The following is a 21,458-nucleotide window of genomic DNA, read 5'->3' on the forward strand; positions in this document are numbered from 1 at the left end:
CACACTCTCACTGGGAAATCACTCAGCCCAGCTCATAAAAGGCTCACACGAGCATTTACTCAACAGACCTACCAATCCTCTGCCCACCACACACACACACACTCCCCCCCACACACACAATACACCCCAATAAATAAGACAGAATCTCCATCACCCATCCTGCAGTGGGTGAAAAGCCTGTTGCTGGTTGCTTTTATATTCCTCTAGCTGCAGCATGAAACGTTGCCGCTGAAAATAGATCTCACTGGGGAAAAGGAAAGAACGTTCATCAGCACACAATAAATGTCTTGTAAATGCTTATTCTGTTTGAGCATGTTGCTTGTGGCCATCATCACATGTCATCTCATCTATCTATATAACTTATGATGTTACTTCTAATCAAAGTGATTAGGACGAGAGTGGGGCTTTCTTTAAATAATACCTCAGCACATACACTTAGTGACGAGGTCATACAATATAGCAGAGACAGCGCAGCTCGGAAAGTGACTTCTTTAACCTCACCTCGGATATTTATAGGTGTTAAACAAGCACATGCTTTTTCTTTACATCTGCGGAGCTATTTCTTTTTTTTTTTATGTGGCTCGCCTTGGGCAGCAGCAGCGTTGGCCTCCGCTGGATTGTGGAAGATGTTGAATCTCCCCACAAAGTATTTTGTGTCTCAGGATCAGGTTGCGCTGTTTTGCATGAACGCAGGAAGTTTTTCCAGGGGGGGGAACAAGAATCCGTGCCAAACTGGAAAAGTGCAAATCACACTCGGCGGGTCCCAGCGGCAAACAAAACAGCATTAAGTATTAAGGCTGCTTAAATGGAAAGAAATTCACTGCGTCAACCCAATTTCCTCACGGAGGAGTTGAGGAAGGCATAATCTCAACAATCACATCTTGACAGAAGCTGTGCATTCATCATGGTGCGAGCGCTGAGGTGTTAATGGCCAAAACAGCGAGGTGTTGAGGAATTACACTGGATGTGGTTTGGGAAGCTCAGACTCAGGAGCGGGTTAATGGCGAATAAATTTTTTAACAACGCTGTAATATCTTATAGTCTATAGATAGTGTAGCAATCACAGTACAAGGAAGGGCTAAAACTACTTAATAATCTGCAGCAGAGGACCATGTTTGCATTCTATGATAGAAATGCACCATGTTCAATAATTAAGCTAAGCAGCACGGTGGCTCAGTGGCTATTTTCTATTGTCTCATAGCAAGAAGGCCCTTGGTTCGATTCCACGTGGGGCCTTTCTGTGAGGAGTTTGTATGTTCTCCCCGTGTCAGCGTGAGTTCTCTCCGGGTTCTCCGGCTTCCTCGCAGCGAGCGCTTATTTAACTGATGCACTTTAACAGGGCAAAACTGCATGCCCAATGACGACACGAGGGGCATGTTGGAGAGCGGTACATGATGAAGCAAAAGACACGGGGGGGGCACCTCACGCAAGAAGGTGTGCGTTTACATGCAGCTCAGAAAAGAGAGGTGGTTTAAACCGTAGGAACCTGCTAGCATGCCAGATTACTGATAGCAAAGGTCAGAAGAGGGAGGACATGCCTTCTTAGAGGAAAGATTTACCAGTCTGTTTAAAAGTGGGAGGAAAGCTTTATTTCAGCTTCCTACCCAGTGAGCCATAAACAACCCAGAATTACGATTAGGTCAAACACTCTTGGCTTCACACCGCATCAACTAGTCCATCTCGCTCGCTTAGATATCGACTTATTGTGCAGCTGTAGATCAATTCAGTCATGAATGCAGAATCTTTTTTTTTTTTTTTTCCACCCAGTACTTTTAGCATTGCTATTATGCTATTATCTTAGCACTACAGGGGTCAATGGTGGCCGGTTTTACACCGCATTGATTTAGAATGCCTGCTGGAGGGATTGGTGCGACATGTGCTGCATATATTTTAAGACCCTAAATCTGCTAATCCCCCCCCCCAAATCTTCATGATGTGCCTAAAGATGCATTTGCTAATTTGCTTTATTATATAAGCAAAACAAGTTCCTCTCAATACCAGTGATTTGTGTTGAGTGGTAGTCTGCTAGTATTGGCAGTCTAGATTATGATGAAAGGGAATGTATTAAATTTCACTTGGTAACATGCATGTTTGCATTCTCAATGTGTAAATCTTTGCATGCCAGGTTAGCATTTTAGCCAGCCTAAACGTTAACATAGCCTTAAACAGGCTCGTGAAGTTGCTGGTATATGAAGTTTAACTGATTATCTAAAGGTCTTTCACTATTTTCTGTCAATCCCTGCAGCATTTTACTGACTGCACAGCCGTAATCTGGGTTCACAACTGGATTCACCAGGTAAATATCTTCTCATGCATCAGTTTAACAACATGTAATCCACTAAAGTTCAGTATCATTTCCAACAAGTTGTGGCGAGTGTGGTGAACTGCCTCAGAATAATTAAGTTAGCTTTCAGCAGGAGAAATGGAGACCGTGCTCTCTGCCATGTCTTATTCCACACCAATAGAGTGCATTGCTGGATTATTTAGAACAGATATTAAACGTTCCAGTCATGCAAACTGGGTTGCAACACCAAACATTTATTCCAGCTCAGTAGCCAAGGGTTTACGCTAGACTACTGCAAAGAAATAAACACTTAAACATACAGTAGTGTCCGCTGGCAGCTGTGGCTGTCAAGAAGGGCCGGAATGAAAAGGTTGCTCAGCCTTCTTTAAAAAAAAAAAAAAAAAACTCAATAAAGTGAACCGGTAATGTGTTGCTGTTCTATCACATGCATCACCCTCCTAATCCCTATTGTCCACCAGGACTGATTCAAAAGCTGCAAGGAAAGGCCTTCAACAACCAGCCTCCAGCTGCAGCGCTCTAGGTGTGCTCACAGGTATTTATGAGGTGCAAAGTGAGCCTTTATTCCCACCAAACCTTCAACTATTTTTCCTAAAAAAAAAAAAAGGTGAAGAATTCTGTCTAAACCCCAAAGAAAACACTTGAATATGGATTTTTATGACTTGAAAAGTGTTCTTAAAAGTACCCACTCACCCCTTTTGGCTGAGACAGCCATGGTTTGAAAGGTGTTGCTGCAGTGCATGGTGGGACCCGGCACTACTCTGCATGTAAAAACATGAATGGAGGACCAAAGTTGGAGACATAAGGTAGAAAAAAATAATAATAGGCCATGCCATCTCGGTCTGTTAAATGAATTATTTAGGTTTCACACAAAATAAAGTATTCACGTGGAATTAATCAACACCATCTTTCTCTGGTCAGAAATAATACACTGCAACCAAACGTACATCCCGAAGATGTGAGCTCATCCATTTCTAATAAAAAAAAAAAAGAGCATAATTGAGGTCATTAATCTTTGTAATCTGTGTCTCAAGTTCTTTGTAGTGGAAAAGCAAAAGCCTTCATTGGGGGGTACACACTGCAATTCATGATCTTCACACCAATTCTCTGTGTTTTGTATGGAAAACCACATAATCAAACATATGGATAATAAAAACAAATGGCCCGTGTCTCAGATATATGGTTTATATATATATATATTGGCAAGCCGTTCTTTATATAAAAATATATAAAAGATCGCAGCAGCGCCGTGATAATGTCAGCGATCATTATTTTTATCATCAGCGTTGGGTCAATATATATTAGCTTTCCATATATATATATATTGCCGTTCGGAATAGATATCGGCGTTTGTTCCATATTCTCAAACTTCACTTTTTATATATAAAGATATAATAATTTCCTGAACGGCATGCCATAATATATATATATTAAATATATATAAAAGCATCATAAGGACAGTGGAGCAATATGATTGGATGATTGGCAAGGCCTCATTGAGAACTGAGAGCACCATTTCCAGAACCTCATTATGTAGTATTGAACTTCTAGTGGGTTATATGGATCATGTTTTCAGTGACACAGACATCAGTCAGTCATACTTGTCATCTCTCACAATTATAGGGCATTGAGTTAACAATCGGAACTAGGAAAAATCCCTTCCTGTTTGTTAAGAAAACAGAATGATTTAGCTGGAAGACAACTCGCTGGACCCTGAGCTCATATTTTATCCCACCCGTAAATCACAAGATTATCTGACTGGGCCTTTTATACCCTGCAGACGCTGGTCCCAAATAAACGCAATCCCATGAACCACAAACACATCATGATGCTCTGCGCTCAAAACACAGAGAGTTGCTGCTGAAAATACAGCAAGCAAGAAAATCCATCAAAACCTTGTAAACATGCATTATATTTTATTCTGGTTTATTTAATGCACTGTGTACACAAGTGTGTTCAAAGTCCTCAGCATTTGGATGAGGATAGGACAAGGTGACACCATTGAATAGTGTGTCATATCTCTATCGTCTGTCTCATATCCCCAATATAGTCGTACAGGCAAACAATACGTGGCTGCTATTGCCTTACTTCCGAGGAAGCAGGAGGGGGTGAATATTTGAGTTTGAAAAACATAGTTGTGACTTTTAAAACTGTATTTCTTCCCCCAAAAAAGCATTTTCTACTCCTTCCAAATGCAGCTGATTTGCTTATGTCACGTTGCTGCTGCAGATTAAAAGCTCATTGTGCAGGAGAACATGGCAGCGTGCGTGTGCCGCTACCTCATCTGTTCGTCGTGGCAACCTGCATCAATCATGCATCCTCGTGATTAACAGCCAGACATCTCCACCAGTGGCGTGCTGCATGCATCATCAGCTCCAACAAAACTTTGGACAGCAGTTGGCCATTTACAAAAAAAAAAAATATTGTGAGGTTTTACTTTCTTTCAATAGTAATTTGAAAACATTTTAGGATGGAAACTAGTCCCATAGGGAATATATTTAACATACAAATGTACAAAGCCATGACGGTGAAGGAATTAGACAAATGGATAGCGATGCTCCAATTAAGATTTCTGTCATTTCACTTCATTTTTCTCTCAAAAAATAAAAAAAAAATAAAAAAAATATGAGATTTCTGTCAGACCAAGTAATTTAGGAATACCAATACTTACACCTGGAATGTTACCAATCAACTTGGATCGATATCGATGCATCCATAGAAATATGTAATTTGTTTTGGTCATGGATTGTCATCAATTGAGCGAATGCCATCTGCAACAGTTAACAATGGAAATTAAATTTAAGCCATCTGTGTGCACAAGGAGGAACAATGGTCGATTGTTCCTTTGCTTTAAAAAAACATAAACTCAGTGAGCCATCGGTGGAGATGTTAGCTCCGGAGCAGAATGAAAATGGGAGCTGCAAGGATGTGTGGCGGTTTAGAAGATGACAAAAATCATAGACACCACCACCGTCTCTATATCAGAGCCATGTCTTGAGGGAGAGAACAAGGCCGCACAGAAGGTATCCAAAGCCTAACTTCCTTACTTAGCCTGTCATGTGTGAGAGCCAGCAGCATCATCAATCAAGGAGATGGATGATGGGTGCACCGCGTTAAAAAATGTCGAAGAGTAGCAACTAAATGAGAAATGGGGGGCGAGAGAGCACTACACTTGTCATTTAATCTAGTGCTTAGTGATGATAATGTACTTTTCTTTACACAAGTGAGAGAAATATGCCAGCAGGGACAGATCATTTCACATTTTTAGCCACCTCTGAGTTCCTCGATGAGAGTCATTCTCAGAAAAGACTGTTGGGAGATAATAATGCTTGTTTTTCCTAACATTTGAGCATGAGGCAAAAAAAAGAAGAATTTGAGCAGAAAAAGAGACGTTTTGAAGTTTCTGAGTGAACACGAAGAGCCTTGTGTGTCTGAAGGTTCGGGTTTTCATCACAAACCCCAACAGTCACACATGCAAATAAAAACAAACCTTACAAGCCAACAGGGGCTACGGAGCAATTTCCCTGAAAAGGCTTCCTAATTAGAACAGCCGATGATATTTCCACCATGTGGTGGAGAGACGTGCTCTGCCGTACAAATTGGACATGGAAGTTCAGATTAGCAATTTGGGGTATCTGGTGTGCCTTTTGGGCCCACTTATCATCTCATCAGGTGAATGTTGTAAGAGCCTAAGAAGCTGCAGTTCACAGTCAGGACAGCGCGTGCTCAGTACGGAAAGGCTCAAGGCCTACACGTCACACTTACACAAGCAGCTGACATCACTTCTTTCAGATCCTCATACCTCAGGGGATGGTTAAGAAAAAACAGTTGAGCACACTTTCACCCAAACAAAACTTCCTCTTCAGATCGAAAACAAACCCTGGCTAATTGTGTGCGTTACAGCTCCTGCCGATGAGGACGACCTCACATAGCAAAATAGAGTATTGTGTAAAAAAAAAGGTCGAAGACGAGGAGAAACGCCATGGCCACCGACACCAAGGGGTCAATGCTCAGCCGAAATAAACCACTGAAATCAACCCTGTAAACCATCATGATTCCATCAATCCGTCACCAGCGTGATTTTATTCACGATGACAGAGATTGAGCAAGAGAAAAAAGCGAGCAAACGAGCGAGTTGGCTCCGTCTGTGAAATACAATACAACACAAGCTGTTCTCCATCTGGAGGGATGTCAGACTTGTCTGCCTCACCAACACATGACAAGCTACAATAGAACTTGTCAATTTACACCACATTTGATTGGCTTTGTTGAACCAACATACGTGCGGAAAACAGAAAATAAATAAATAAAATGCCCGGAAACTTTACTTGCCATGACTAATTGCAAATACAAATAAACAATTTATTGAATAACTCATAATATATTTTCAGGTGTAGCTGGTGAGGAAAAGCAAACCTACCAAGACAAACAGTAGCAGAATTCCAGCAACATGAGTAAAATCTTCATCTCCATATATATCTGGTTTCAATCTTTCATAACCCACACGACCATTTAGTCAAAAGCCCCCCTCAGGCTGAGATTACAGCCCTGGATTGGATTCAAATCTTGCCTTGTCTCAGTGTAGCCATTTGATGACAATGTTTGGCAAGGGTTAAATCCAAGTGTGGTTGGTATTTTATTTTTTTAAACACAAGATCATGGGCCAGACTGGTTGTCTGGTTGTAAATAACCTGTGGTGTCCCGGAGGGTGGCATGTAGGCTATTGTGCTTCGTACGCATTTTGTAGAGTCCTAAAACCACACACAGGGTTCTCAAAATTCAACGGTATCAATTTGAGGCAGCGAGTGAAAAGATGTGCTTTTACCCCTTTGCTGTGGTTTGGTTAGAGGTATAGGAAGTGAGGGAAGAGAGAGGGTGGAGGCAAGTTTAGCAGCAGGGAATGTTCAGGACTGCAACTATTAATCTTATAATTCATCATGTGCATAATGACAAAAAAAATAAATCAAGAAAAAAATCTACGACATTACCTAAACTCTCCCTTTTGCATTCTCTCATCTGTAAAATACAGTACAGATAATCTTTTTGAGAGGACATTTTCAATATTGAGCTGTCAAAATTGTGAAAACAGAAAGCATTTCCATCATCAGCGCTGCACCTCATTTTATGTAGCTAACTTTTAGATAACATCGTATAAGGCATCACATTGATTTTCCACTTGGCCGAACAACAGAGATTGCTTGCGTTAATTAAGTACTTTTTAAATGGAAAAAAGAAAAACGCTGAAGCAGTTTCCTGCTCTGTTCAAACAGTGAACAGTGAGATCTTGCTTCTTTGTCTCCCAGAAACAAGGGTCCAACACAACCAGGGTTTATTTCCCCTCTATTTGGGAATAAATGGTCCTCTTGATAGAGTCCAGGGAGAACAGACAGAGCACACAAGCCCTTGCTCTCAGTACGGACAACGCCATTGTGAACAAGCCTATGTCATAACCTTATTGAAGCGAGCCAGTGCTCATAGTCAGAAAATAAGGCTAGTGAGACAGAGGCCCAATGAAGAGTGGTGGCATTATCCTGTCCTCTTAATGAAAAGGGGCAAACTAAAGGCATCTCAGTTGGATACGGGGGAGGGGGGGTAGTATTTGTTCTCATGGCTTGGGGTTTTCTGTTTACACGTCATGGCCCCTCTCTTCCACAGCCCTGCTAATCCCATTAATATGAAGAGGGCCAAGATTGGCCATGGCTTAAGGGCCATCAGCCAGCATTAGCCCTTGAAATCCAAAACCTTGTCTAGACCCATTATCAACTTTTAAATCCAGAGGAGTCAAATTATTTGAGACTCCTGTTTAATGATGGGAGCATTTACTGATTGGTAGAAACCAAAGGAGTGCAAAGGAAAAACACGACTCATTTCTCAAACAAGCACACTTGATCCATCGTTTTTACTGAATGTACTTACGATTTTTTTTTTCATTAATCTCTCAAGGTGAAATTGCTTTTTTACACTAGTGTATTTTTTACACACACATAGGCCCAAATACACACATACACACACACTCAAAAGGCATATAGGAGAGAGTGGTAGAGTGATGGTCAGGTGGTGGTGCCTTGGGGACAGATGGCGTGCTCAAGAGCACGTCGGTAGTGCCCTGGAGGTGAGCTGGTACCGCTCCATTTGCCACTCTACGCCCTGTACTGTGGTCCACACTGGTCTTCAACCAGCCACTGTCCAGTTCCCTAAGAGAGTCCCTGCAGACTGAGCTACTACCACCGTCAGTTACCACCTGTGGGTCGTGCCAATTTCTTTCTGACGTTATTGTTAGCTGTGTTAATAGTCTGTCCTGTTAAACCATGTGACCATTGCTCAACGTCTGAATCAGTCCAGTAACAAACCTATTATCCTCCAGGTGATTGATATTGCTGCAGCTTTCTCTCCATAGCATGCAGCGTCTTTGTTGCTATGTCCACATGATGTATTAGGAGAGATTATCTGTTGGCTTTTAATTAAATTTCCCAGCAAGGAGCACTGATAATACCAAAAGAGGACTGAGGACAATCTCTAAATGTCTCAATCCACCACCAGGCAGGAACCTGCCATCTACATATGGCCCATTTCTCATCAGGCTACAAAGAAGTTGGGTGATTTAAAAGCACCTGAGCCTGATTAATACAGCTTTAAAGCAGCTTGCTCTGGCTGGGCTTGAACACAGCATGGGTTTTCCAAGAAACAATGGCCATGGTGGCTGCTCATGATCAGCCTTCAATCCCACAGCGAGACCAGTGAACTAGAGCTGTAAAGTATCACAAATGCCAATCAGTTAAGGCAGGCAATCACCACAGTAATTTGGGTCCCTCATCCAAACCTTTAGAGCTTCAGACAATGACAAGTTGCAGTTTGCTCCAGTAATCAAAGGGAAGGCACGTTCAGATCAGGTTATCACGGATTTAAGATCTTGAGCTCTGTGGTGCCCTTCAGCAATACTTTGAATCAGAGGCAGGCAATGGTCAATATAGCATATTATATTATAAAATATATTTGATTAATTGTGATAAGTCAACTAAAATAAATTATTTAGCCTCATGCATGTTTCATCAAATCCGACCCATCTTTTCACCACATTTACAATGATGTGTGATTTGACGCTACTTTTACTTCAGTCTCAAGAGTTAGAACAAAACAGCTCACACACACATGTTGGGACGTGCACAAATAAAACTTAATAAAATTCACAAATTGAATTGCTATTGTGCATTTTCCAAATGTATAGTTATTTCAGATGCTCCTTTCTGTCCTTCGCCACAGGGAGCGCCGTACACAAGCCAACTTTTCGATGAAATTGAATAAGGTCTTACTCTGACCCGGATGACAGTCAGAGAGAAAAGGGAGCATCATATGTAGTCAGCTGTTTCCTATTGACCTAAATATGAACTCACACTAAGACTATGATGCTCCAAGTAATTCTGTAGGATTTTGTGGGCAAAGCTAGCAGCTCAGAAAGATATCAAAACCACTCATTAATTGTATTTTAGACACATGCATTTCTGTCAATCTATTTTATGCAAATGTGGCAAGTGAGAATAAAAGTTTATACAAAGGGCTGGCTATCTGTTGGGAACTGAGAGTTTTGGAAAATGAAGATCCAGTTTATCCATGGTTTGACACCAAGTAGACCCTTCCGGCATGGTGTAGCATATTCAAACAAGGGATTCATCCATTTCACTTAAAGGATTAAATGATAGAAGATTAGGAAGAATGTGGTAAGGGAGTGTCCGACAGACTTTATACATCAACTTTATTGACTAACAACATCTTCTGTTGATGGAATCCGAATGTTGGCACACAAAACTTGTGGATAAGAATTGCTCGGAATCACAAACACCCTTTTCATCATCTGAGAAAGTAAACTTGTTGATTTGATTTCATAGGTCATTTTGGTGCAGCAGAAACAAGCTGAAAACTTGTGGTTTTTAAGGAGCTAAATCTTACTGGTTAGCAAAAAGTCATCAGCAAAATGTGAAATTTAGAGAATGTATGTGCATTTTTCATGAGGTCATTTTCACAGATTCGCTTTGGCATTAGGAACTTTCATACCTCCATTTTGGAAACGACAGGCAAACACAACATCCTCCATTAAATGAACTTCAAACACTTCCCGTTCCAATTGGAGGAGAAACCATGTGCCGCTTCCCAAACGGGACCATCTGGAGGCCGCCGTTGGATGGTGGGACCTTGGAGCCTAAATGGCTTTTGTGCGGTTGTTGAAGGGAAAGCAGACAGCGAAAGAGCGGAAAACTCTGGAGCAGCTACGTCTACCAAACCATGCCGTGAGTCCCTCTCAGCAGGCATGATGGTAATTACAAGGCATAGGCAGAGAAACCCTGACTGGGCAGGGGGGGGAAGCAGAGTTACTCAAACTGCTGGGCTGCCCTCAACATAACCACAACCAGCCCTCTTTTGCAGTGGAGGCCATGAGACTGGGGTTTTAGATCAGTGCACTGACACAGTGTCAAGGGAAAAGGCAGCCATGCGCAACGACGGACGATGTCAGGCCAGGTAGGTCAGCACAATCTGCTCTCCGCCGCCAAAGGGCCACACAGAGTCTCCAATTAACAGAGGCTCTTACAAATACAGTGGAAATGCTCCGATGGCATGAGACTTGGATTTTTTTATTGAATATTCAGTCTATACTTCTGCCAAAAGCACTGAGTATGATTAGACATGTAATAGAATTAAGCAAAAAAATGAACCACACTAACACATTAAACACAGAAATAAAATAAATACATATTCCCGGCTGGGTCCCCCCCCCGCTTAACCCAGTTGGTATGATCATTAAACAACATGACTCACCGCCCACAGCTCTGTGTGGTTTCTTGCCATCATCAACCCAGAGCCCACATCAAGCTGGATCATCATGAAGTGTTCGGTTCTGCCCTCAATGCCGACTTCTCTAATAAAGCTTTTGGTGGACGGAGCAGGCCCTGACTTTACAGACTGCCCCTCTGGGCATTATAAATCACTGCCAACGCCCAGGGAGGCTCTGCCCTTCAGTATCAGCAGCAACCTTCACACAGCATCACACCAGACCAGAAAAAAAGAGGCGCAGTTTATCGCATCAACTAAGAAGGAACAGTAATCCATAAAGCACAGTGAGTGTGGGGATGATGTACGACTTGAGGAGTGCTTGATGTTTCCAGGTGACGGATGGAGAACCAATAATAGATAAATAATAGCTAGAACATAGTTAATAAAGTGCTTCAGGCTTCACATGGTTTTGTTATGACCATAGGTGAAACGCTGCCAAAGAGCTTATACAACCTTTTTTTTTTTTTTTTTATCCAGGTCAGAAAATAAAATATTTGCAATTCACAAAAAATTAACTAAATTTGTACAAAATTGTTATCCCCTTCCAGATCCAAAAAGCAAACCATTTAGAAAAAGGGTCTTATTGGCCAAGTAGGCTTCTTCTGTTACATTAAGCCTCATCCATTAAGAAAACATTATTTCACATATCTATTTCAAGGCAACTCAGTCCCAGAGATTAGCTGATCAGAGCTTACAAAAAAAAAAAGACTTCCCACATGCCCTCTATCATTCGTTTGCAGTTTTAGTAAAAGACCTTCAGCAGGCTGATCATTTGACACCAAAATGCATTTATCCCGTGGAATATAAAGCAGACGCATCAAGCAGCAAGCATGTGTGACAACTTTAAATAAATAGAATTACATGTGGGCGGGGGGCAAATAAATGTCATTCTGCACGTTCACAGTGAACAGAAATTTCTTTCACAACTTTTGATATCCAAAAATCAAAGTCAAGGCCCCGTAGCCATAATTTTAAGGTTCAAGGATTTGGAATATCCACCCAATCTGGTTGGACGCAATAAAACCTGCCCTTCACAGGTGCATCAGGTAGTTAAGCAACCAGAAGCATCCACACCTCCAGTTCTAGCACATGTTTCTATCGCGTGTATGTTCACAGTGAGCCAGAAAATATTGCAACCGTATTTCTCAGATGACTTTTACGAGGGCTCTTTCATTTCTTCGCTCTGGTTTAACTATAGATTATAGCAGCAGAGATGATGTACATGATGTATGATACATTTTTCCAGGGCAGGTATCAAAGCTGTGTGTGTGTGTGTGTGTGTGTGTGTGTGTTAATGTGCGTGTCCAGTGCGAGACGGGGACGTCCATGGTAGTCGTTTTAAATGGAAGTACCCTATGTGGGATGATTATTATCATTATCATTACAACCATGAGGATGGTAGTTCTTTTATACCACATTAACATTTTAATGCAACCTCCTGGTGACCTTTGTTACTCTAAAAACAAAGTTTGCTTAAATTCATATGTAAACAGCCGACTCACCTTTGATAAGACCAACTCCCCTCCAACCACTCCGTCCTTTTATTGATTTATATTCTGCAATGCTCCCTCCCCCGTGAAAACAATAACTATAAAGAAATTAACCAATCATCATGTTGTCTGCTGCCATGCAAGCCTTATACCAGTTAATCAATCACATGGGTCATCAGGTGTCTCTCACACCAGCTCGGTCTCGTGCCCAAAGAGGAATCGATGAAGCTCTGGGGCGAGCTAATCGTATTCAATCGTGCTGCAAGCGTTTGTCACAAATAAATTCCATGCAGTTCTTTTAAATACCCAACAAATGAGACACGAAGAACACATCATTCAAAGAGTGGCATCTGCATTACATTCTGAAATAGCTGCAAGGCCTTTGAGTTGTGAAATCATGTAAATGATCATCACATATTAGCAACAGACAGCTGGAATAAATCCTTGCCTGCAAAACACGTAGGGCATTGTTTAAGGACATGTTTAATTCATTGTCATTTTTCCACGATGGCAGCTCCTTTTCCATCACATTTCACATCAGCTTTTTTTTTTTGTTTCCACACAGGAGCAATACTACCAAATTTGATCAGTCTGTGTGTCCACTTAGCATAATTATATCTGTTTCAACCTCCCATCCTCTGCCCCCCCCCCCCCCCCCCCCACACACACACACACATCAAAAGGAAACTTCAGACCAAACCCTCGGCATAAAACTTAACGGTCATCCATCAGTTTCTCAAAGACCATGTAATAACTTGGTCTAGAACTCACGTGGAAATTAACACTAACACCCCTTCGCAGTATAATCAGGATTTCTGTCCAACATTAAGAACTTGGGAGACTCACGCCTCTCCAGCAGCCACACAGCAGCTGACTGCAGCAGCAGTCATTAGCAGCAGCAGCAGCCTCTCGCCTCTTCACAGCACGCCAGCTCTCTGACAGGTTTATCGACATACAGCGCAATATTTCTTACTCTGGAGTTGCCAGAATCACCTGAACGTGGCAAAAAAAAAGAAAAAATCAAAAGGCATAGTGATTCAACTGCAAGAATGGCATCAGTCCTTCCTCCAAAAAAAGGCTTTGGAGAAAGTGTCCTTGTGTATTATAGATACAGAGAAGCAGCCAGTGAGAGAAGATGTAAAGGCAAAAGTTGATGCCGCATGGAGTTCAAGCCTAATACGCATCCACAAAGGATGCAGAAGAAGCTGTAAGCTTTGATAACTCATTATTACTCAATCTGTATTAGATGTAAACGACAGCATCGCGATGACATGATGACTCTGACCTATTTGACGGCGCTCTTTCTCCTCAAGAGGTCCAATTACTTCCTCAGCAAAACTCCAGACCAGGAGCTGGTCCGCACTCCGGAGACTGCAGCACTTTGTGCAGAGGCATCCAAGCCACGCCGGCTGTGTCCTACTGATTTCACTGATAATCCAGTGAAAAAGATCCTAAAACTGCTGTGGAATCTGGGTTTTTTTTGTTCTTCTCAAAATATCAACATCATCAAGAGGCTAACAAGCTCTATGAAATAGAATGAGAGATTAATTAAGCAGATGCAATAACATAGATGTAGTAATAAAATCAAAATGTGAGCAAAGGCTTCATCATGATTCCACATTGTTGGAAAAAAACAACAGATTTTCCTCAGTCACCAAATGCCACTGTTGTGTATAAAATAGTCTTTGTTGTGAGTTTTGATTTGGTTTTGCTGAACTACAAAGTGGTTGTAAATCTAATTCACAAAGCTCTTTTCCCTTGACTGAAATTAAATAATGACTTATTTGGATTTATTTCACGTTCTCTTAGCCCATTCGTCATAGGTAAATAGCTCCAGTCCCGTCATATCTGTGAGTTTACATGCAAAAGTCATCTTCAAATCCCATCTGAGATTTTCAGCGGGATTCAAATCATCCTATACGGTCACGGATACTCTAGAATGTTCCAGGACTTTTATGGTCTTCTTGGGATCATAGCCTTTATGGAATGTCCAGCAATGCCCAAGTTTCATCTTCCTCACAGTCTGTGAGATGGTTTTCTTCAAGGATTTCCCAACACTCGATGCAATCCATCAACCGTGCCTCATCTAAACACCCTGCAGTGCCAGAGGAGAAATCAGCTTCAGAGCATCCCCCCAAGCCACCGCCATGTTTCACTGCAGGTCAGGTTAGGGTTCCAGCATGTGCCTCATTTTTCCTCCTCCAGAACCGCTGCTGACCCAAACAACCCGGAAAGTAAACAGTTGTGTTCCATCATCCCACAAAAGAAAAATAACTTTAGAACTCTATTAAGTAAGTATGTCAAGTTTGCCACAGTGTTTCAACAACATCTGAGTTCAAATGTGTTTCCTTATAATGGACACTGAATAATATTGAGACTGCCTTAATAATTAAAAGTCATGGTATTTTTTTTAAAGACATTTAAATAGCTCATATGTAATATTGTCATTGCAAACTGCTGATGAGTCGTTTTAAATCTAATAAACAAAAAGGGCTGAATAATTTAATTTTTAGTTTGACACATCAATAACACAAAATGTCTGCAGGCAAACCAAATCTAACATTTACTATTTACAGCTACTCATAAATGCTCGCTTGATGAATCGACACCTTGACACGAGACTCACACAAAAATAAAACAAATGCATTGAAATTATTCTCCTGATGTATTAAAATACACGGAGGAAGCCAGTGACATTCCTAACACGGGGCTGGATGTCATTCATTCACCAAAGTACCTGTCGTCGTAGCAAAAACCGGCGCCCAGAGTGTTGACGTAGAGGACCAGAGCCGTGGCGGTGCAAAGCAATTCTGCAAACATGTCTCCCAAACGAGGGGGGGCAAAAAAAGAAAAGAAAATTAAAACAGGTAAAATATTAAAGCAAGCCAGGAAGAAGCAGCGATCTCTGTTTGCCGTCTTTGTGAGGATGCCTCTGCGCAAACAAGTCCCCCCATCATCCACGTTGAAGTGCGCAAAGTGGATAATCCGTTCTAACCCATGTTGCGTCTCGGGGGGGGGGGGGGGGGGTGTTTGATCTTGCTGGGGACTTCAACGCAAGACGAGCAGCGTTTCGTGGATGCGTGACAGCACGCCCGCCAGCTTTCCCCGACACGGAGTCTCTCAGCGATCTGAGTCTCAGCTGCTGGATAATGATCCAGACTTTACGTCCAGGCAACGGCAAGCACCTCGACTGCATCCTGCGAGCCTTTAAAAATAATGTTCAGGAACCTCGCGTTTCATCAATCGCGGACCCAAACCTTTTTTTTTTTTCTCTAGTTTAATTACGTAGCAAGAAAAACAAAAACAAAGTTTCACGTGTCTCATTTAATAGATGTTTTTTTTTACAATGTGCAACGCAAGTTAAAGATACTGCTTAAAGAAGCAAATACATTTCACAAAGTCTAATGGAGTCGAAGGGCGAATGCAAACGATGACGTGCGCCATGTATGAAAATGAGATATGCAATAGACAAAAGCGGGAGAGAAATCGGTGTGATTCACAGTGGGCATTGTAGAACAAACAACATTGTAGAACAAACAATTAAAATAGGCAATAATATGGCTGGAAAATACATTTATTGATTCTATGACGTTATATTGATTAATACTTTCCGAGAAGCAGACTCTATCCTGACAGATTCCGCCCCATGCTTTTAACGCGGAGATAAATCCACTTCCACCTTTTCTTCTTCGCGCATCTGTGCGCAATTGACTCTTTTGCCAGCCAATGCTGTGTGGTGTAGGAGATTATTTGCGCATGCGCACTACTCGCCCAAAGGAGATGGGGGGGGGGGGGGGGGGGGATAAATCAAGCAACATGATGCTGAGAGTTAAGGGTCACTTATTACCGCTAACAGCAGTCCATAAAACGGAGGTGGTCCTCTGCGCGGAGTTTCTCAGCTCTGTACTATTGATCCTCAAGGCATAACCCTTAATATTTTATTCAACTTCATTATTATTTAATTCAAACTCATGACCACAATGATTATTTCAGTCTAAATAGACCACATTATGGTAGACCAATAGGCTGATATACACCTAGTTATTTAATTTATTTATACAAAAGAATATCTGACCTTAACCAATTTAAAATCATCATCTGTAATTTAAATAATTTTCATGAATATTTATATTCATATATGTCCGGTCGAAAAAAAGCCAAATATAAATGATATAAATACAAAAAAACAGCTACTTTATTACCTGCTTTTGAGGGGCTAGTGTAACTGTTAACCCACGGCTGCCAGTGGAGGGCACGGCCAGTGAGGGCACGGCAAGTACTTCTGTCTGTAAAGGTATTGACTGAAAACTAACAGAAGCGTTCTATGTTGCAACTTGAAATTCAGAGGATGGAGAAGGACAGATCATCGGATGGGAGGTTGGATTACTTATATAGAACAAACACATTCTTAATTTATAAAAGTGTTGTTATTCGGTGTAACTTCTGTGCTTGTGAAACACAGTAACTGTCCACTATGCTGATAAGTTCTCAGATTCACACATGTAAAGTGTCCTATAAAGTGGAAACATGTGACTGTGTGCGTGTGTGGGTTCAGAAGAGTGAAGGGGTGGGGTGACAGAGGAAGACCTCCATGAATGTCTTTGGATCCCGTATGGTTTAAATGAATTATAGACGCCCTGTCTGTTAGATAATTATAGATTTGGACTCACGTCCAAATGTTGAATCAGTTCTGCATGGAGAAAAAAGTGAAGAAGAAGAAACACGAGTGTGGTATAAAAATAGAAAGCAATGCTTAACAGAGGCTTTCTTAAGTATGGCTTTGCACAAAGCCAAAAGGCCTGATCTACTGGATGTTTTGAAAGACTGACGTTCAGACAAATATCTAACAAGAAAAATAAGACCTAAAGATTTAGGCAACATAATGAATGCTTGTATTAAAACTAACACACATGCAGGGGATTTATCGTGACAAACTATCATCGTCATGCGCTACGTGAACTGTTCGCCAACGGGGATCCTCCCGCAAGGAAAAACATGAGATCATTAATTTGAGACGTGAAGTCTGAATATTCATCTCAACGTAATTTATTCAGCAGCAAATTGTTGTTTGTCAGAAGATATTTTTGGGAGTTGATAGTGCAGCCAAATAGGACACTGCTGATAGATGGAGGTGGATGAAGAGTGTCTCTATCAAACAGGACGCAGCGGCATTTCAGTTAATTGAATTTGTCATTCTTATTTTCATCACGGCAGTAGGTAGTCAATCCAGGTGGCAGGTCCATTAACTGCTGCCGGGACTGGAGGAGCTTGATGCGCCGGTCGTGGGAGATTCAATCTGTCTTGGTACCGCATGATGTTCGGAGACAAGGATTGGATGGAACCTCGAGAGCTCGCGCACACTCGCGTGTTTGCACATCCTCCCTTCACCGCAGCTCAAGGTGCAAAGGTGCGCAGTGAACAACATTTCCAATTTAAAAAGCAATTAAAATTTAAGCAGAGAAGTGAGAGGAGAATAAATGTTTTAAGAAAACACACACTTGCTATTATATTTAGGATTATCCTGTCTAAAGCATATACGTAATCCAAGGATCTGTTGCTATTTCAAAAGAGCTGCAAAAGCACTCTGCAAATAAAAAAAAAAGTCCCCATTTTAGGACTCCTCAGCTCAGTCCTTCTTTGAACACTGATGCCCCCTACAGCAGCAGTCGTCTCTCACACAAGCTGAAGAGTGGAGAAGTCTTGATCTCAGACAGGAAGGTTGAACCCAGCCTTTTTTTCATTTAAGCCAGAAGTTTTTGCAGTGGTTATTTTAAACTGAAGCAAGCTGCAGAGGGTAAACCTTGGATTAATGCATTAGATTCATACTGTCGTTTTTCACTGTCACAACTTTATCCACCTCGAATGATAACGCAAAAGCATTCAGCAGACGCACCGCGTTATTCATCCACGCTCAATATAAAGCTCAGGAAGATAAACTGTTTAACACATTTCACAGTAGAGATAGTTTTGGTTTTAATACATGAGGGAGTTTTTAACGTTTTGGCATAATCACTTCTGAAGTTGCTCCAAGAGTAGGCCAATGGATCGTGCCCAAGTTCAACAGCTTACATCGTGCGTATTTCAACACTTTGCATGGAGCCTTTTATATTAAGTGTCAACATTAATTTCTGATGTCATTAGTAACAAAGGTTCAGCAGGTTCAGTAACTCTGAATTCTGTTTGATTGGGAATCAAATTCTCCGCAGGATCAATATGCCAAGATGGAAGCCGCCTGCTATAAATAAGAACAATAGGTTCTGAAGTTTAAAAAAAACCCAGTTGAGTTGTGGTGCTGCACAGCCAAGAACTCCCATCTGTTTATTCTATTCCGGCATTGTGAGAGGAATGCTGCGGCTTGTTTCAGAATGCCACTTTTTTTTTTTTCCCGTAAGCCCTTGGAAAATGGATCACTGCAACTGATCAGGAGACCACTGTAGTGGTGGTGGGGGGTATGCGAATAACTGCCAGCCCATACACGCATGCTTGCCTGTGCCATTTTCAGCACGGACAAAGACGCTCCGAATCGTCTGCATGACGAAATAGCCCGGAGCCAAGGTCTTGCCGCTGATGATTCAACGTCTTCACTCCAGAGCCAATGGCTGAAACCTCTGTTGTTTCTAACCTCCAAGCCCACAACATGACCTCGCCGTACTAACAACCTATAGAATGATCACTTTAACGCGACCCAGTGGGCTGCTTCGGCTTAGCGAGGGCATCCTTCTCCGCCACCCCAGAAATGTGTTCAGTGATTCAATGTTTACATCCATTTCAACGAACACACACCTCCCTGATCCCGTCCCAGCAACTGGAGCAAGCGGTGAATCCCAAAGCAGTGGTTGTGTTCCTATTGGTGTGTGTGTGTGCGTGTGTGTGTGTGTTGCAAACAATAACAATGCTGTGCAGGATGTGTGCCAAGCCGTGTGTGTTTAGCCCATGCACTTTAAGCGGCGTGTCATCTTATGCAAGAAGAGGTTGATACATAAATCGCAAGTCATTTTTGGGCCCCTGACGAGAAGAGCAGCTGATCTGGGTTAGTGCCGCCTGCCGATTGTTGATGAGGAGCGCCGAGCCGAGGGATCCTTTAAACTTCAGTCCCTTTAAACGTCCTCCTCTCAGCCTCAGCTCCTCTGGCAAGTAAGCACCAGAAGAGGGCTTACAGCGAATGAAAAGAAATACTGTAATTTTGGATGTCATATCATGAGACAAAATTACACGGTCATTGGTCACACAAGTCTGATGGCTCAGCTGCAGTTCAGCAGATGTTTGGATGAGTGGGAGATAATAAAGGAACAGGTTGAAGAACGCTCTTATTTGACCAGCCAACGGAAATTATCATTATTACAACGTCCACTGTTACAATAGGCCTTTTTTCACTGCAGACATTTCGACTGGTTGGAAAAGCACGTGGGTTGCTAATAACGTGGCAGTTTTTGTTCCAGCACTCTATGACCGTGTGACAGTGAGCCACTTTGCACAATAAGGCCTCTGAAACTGAAGAAACTGGATGGAATTAAGTCATAATTAGTCTTGTTAGCCGGCCCCTCAAATGCTAAGGGCGCTGTGGCTTCCAGGGGGCACCACACACACACACACAAAAAAAAAAGGGGGGGGGGGGGGGGGGGGACCTTAAATATAATTATTAATTCATTAATTTTCCGACCTCTTTGTCCATTATTGGGTCGTGGGCCAAGCTGGAGCCTTTCCCAGCAGTCAATAGGCGAGAGGCGGGGCACACCCTGGACAAGCCGCCAGTTCATCGCAGGGCAACACAGAGACAGACAATCAGGCACACACCTACGGAAAATTTAATGTCACCAATCCAACTAAGCCGCATGTTTTTAGTGGTGGGGGGGGAAGCCCGAGAACCCGGAGAGAACCCACGCAGACACGGGGAGAGCATGCAAACTCCCCACAGAAAGGCCACAAGTCGGATTCGAACCCGCAACTGATTTGCATGAAATACTAGAAGTGTTTTTTATTGTGCGTCGTATTATGAGTCAAATCAATTCCATTGAGAACACCAGTCTTGCACATAAAATCAAAATCAAATGAGGAGCGCTCAGTGCAGGTTCATGGCGTGCCTTGCTTAAGGAATAATCCCTCATTCGGTGTGCTGCCATGCTGTAAACATTCTGTTTGTGAGTGACTAGTCACTGAATACTAACGCCAAAGTTAGGCCTTGCATACAGAAAAGTCTTCCCATCTTGCTTTTGCCAACACACTTCTTGAACTATTTCTCTTTCTATTACTCCTCTCTTTCATGTTAGCTCTTCTGCGCCAGCTTTCTCTCTCTTTCTCTCTCTCTCTCTCTCAGGTGACGACACACAGCTGACAAATTGTTGGGCTCCTCTGGCTCTCTGGTCAATAGGTTTCAGCGGCGGAGACAATAACACACAAGCTGGGAGGCTCCGCCTTTTTCCATTGGTTTAAGTGCGTTACTATTCCAACAACACATCATCAATAGGGTCCAACTAACCTAAACTAACTGCAGGACTGTTAGTCATGACGTTTGAGAATATTTTTTTTAGCAAAGCTTTTTTTGTGTGCGTGTGGAATACCAATCCTCAGATAGGCTCTGCCACCCGCGCCCCCCCAGGTAATTTGCGTATGAGACCCCTGATGTGACGCATACATACTGAAACCTATACGTCTAATGCAACTTCTATTTAAATCAGAATAACTAACGAAAGAGGTTTTAACTGAATTCTGCCAGGTTCATCAGAACGTGATGTTAAATCGCTCACCGTAAATTTATGATGAGAAACAGCAAGAAAATGTAATCCTGCAACTTGAAAGACTCAGAATGAGGTAATATAACAACATGTAGCCAGTGGCCTTTGGAT

The 21,458-nt window shown here is 42.1% G+C and overlaps 1 protein-coding gene across 1 annotated transcript in view; it reads right to left on the reverse strand.

Annotated features, from left to right (window-relative positions):
- The window catches only part of tmtc2b (transmembrane O-mannosyltransferase targeting cadherins 2b), a 61,638-nt gene extending 46,203 nt beyond the window's left edge, over positions 1-15,435 (reverse strand). The window contains exon 1 of the mRNA XM_068739494.1: positions 15,353-15,435. Coding sequence (XP_068595595.1) covers positions 15,353-15,435 — 83 coding nt within the window. The remainder of the gene's footprint in view (positions 1-15,352) is intronic.
- Between the last annotated feature and the right edge of the window lie 6,023 nt (positions 15,436-21,458).

This window comes from Brachionichthys hirsutus, chromosome 5 (genome assembly GCF_040956055.1).
Source record: "Brachionichthys hirsutus isolate HB-005 chromosome 5, CSIRO-AGI_Bhir_v1, whole genome shotgun sequence".
In the NCBI taxonomy this organism is placed as follows: Eukaryota; Metazoa; Chordata; class Actinopteri; order Lophiiformes; family Brachionichthyidae; genus Brachionichthys; species Brachionichthys hirsutus.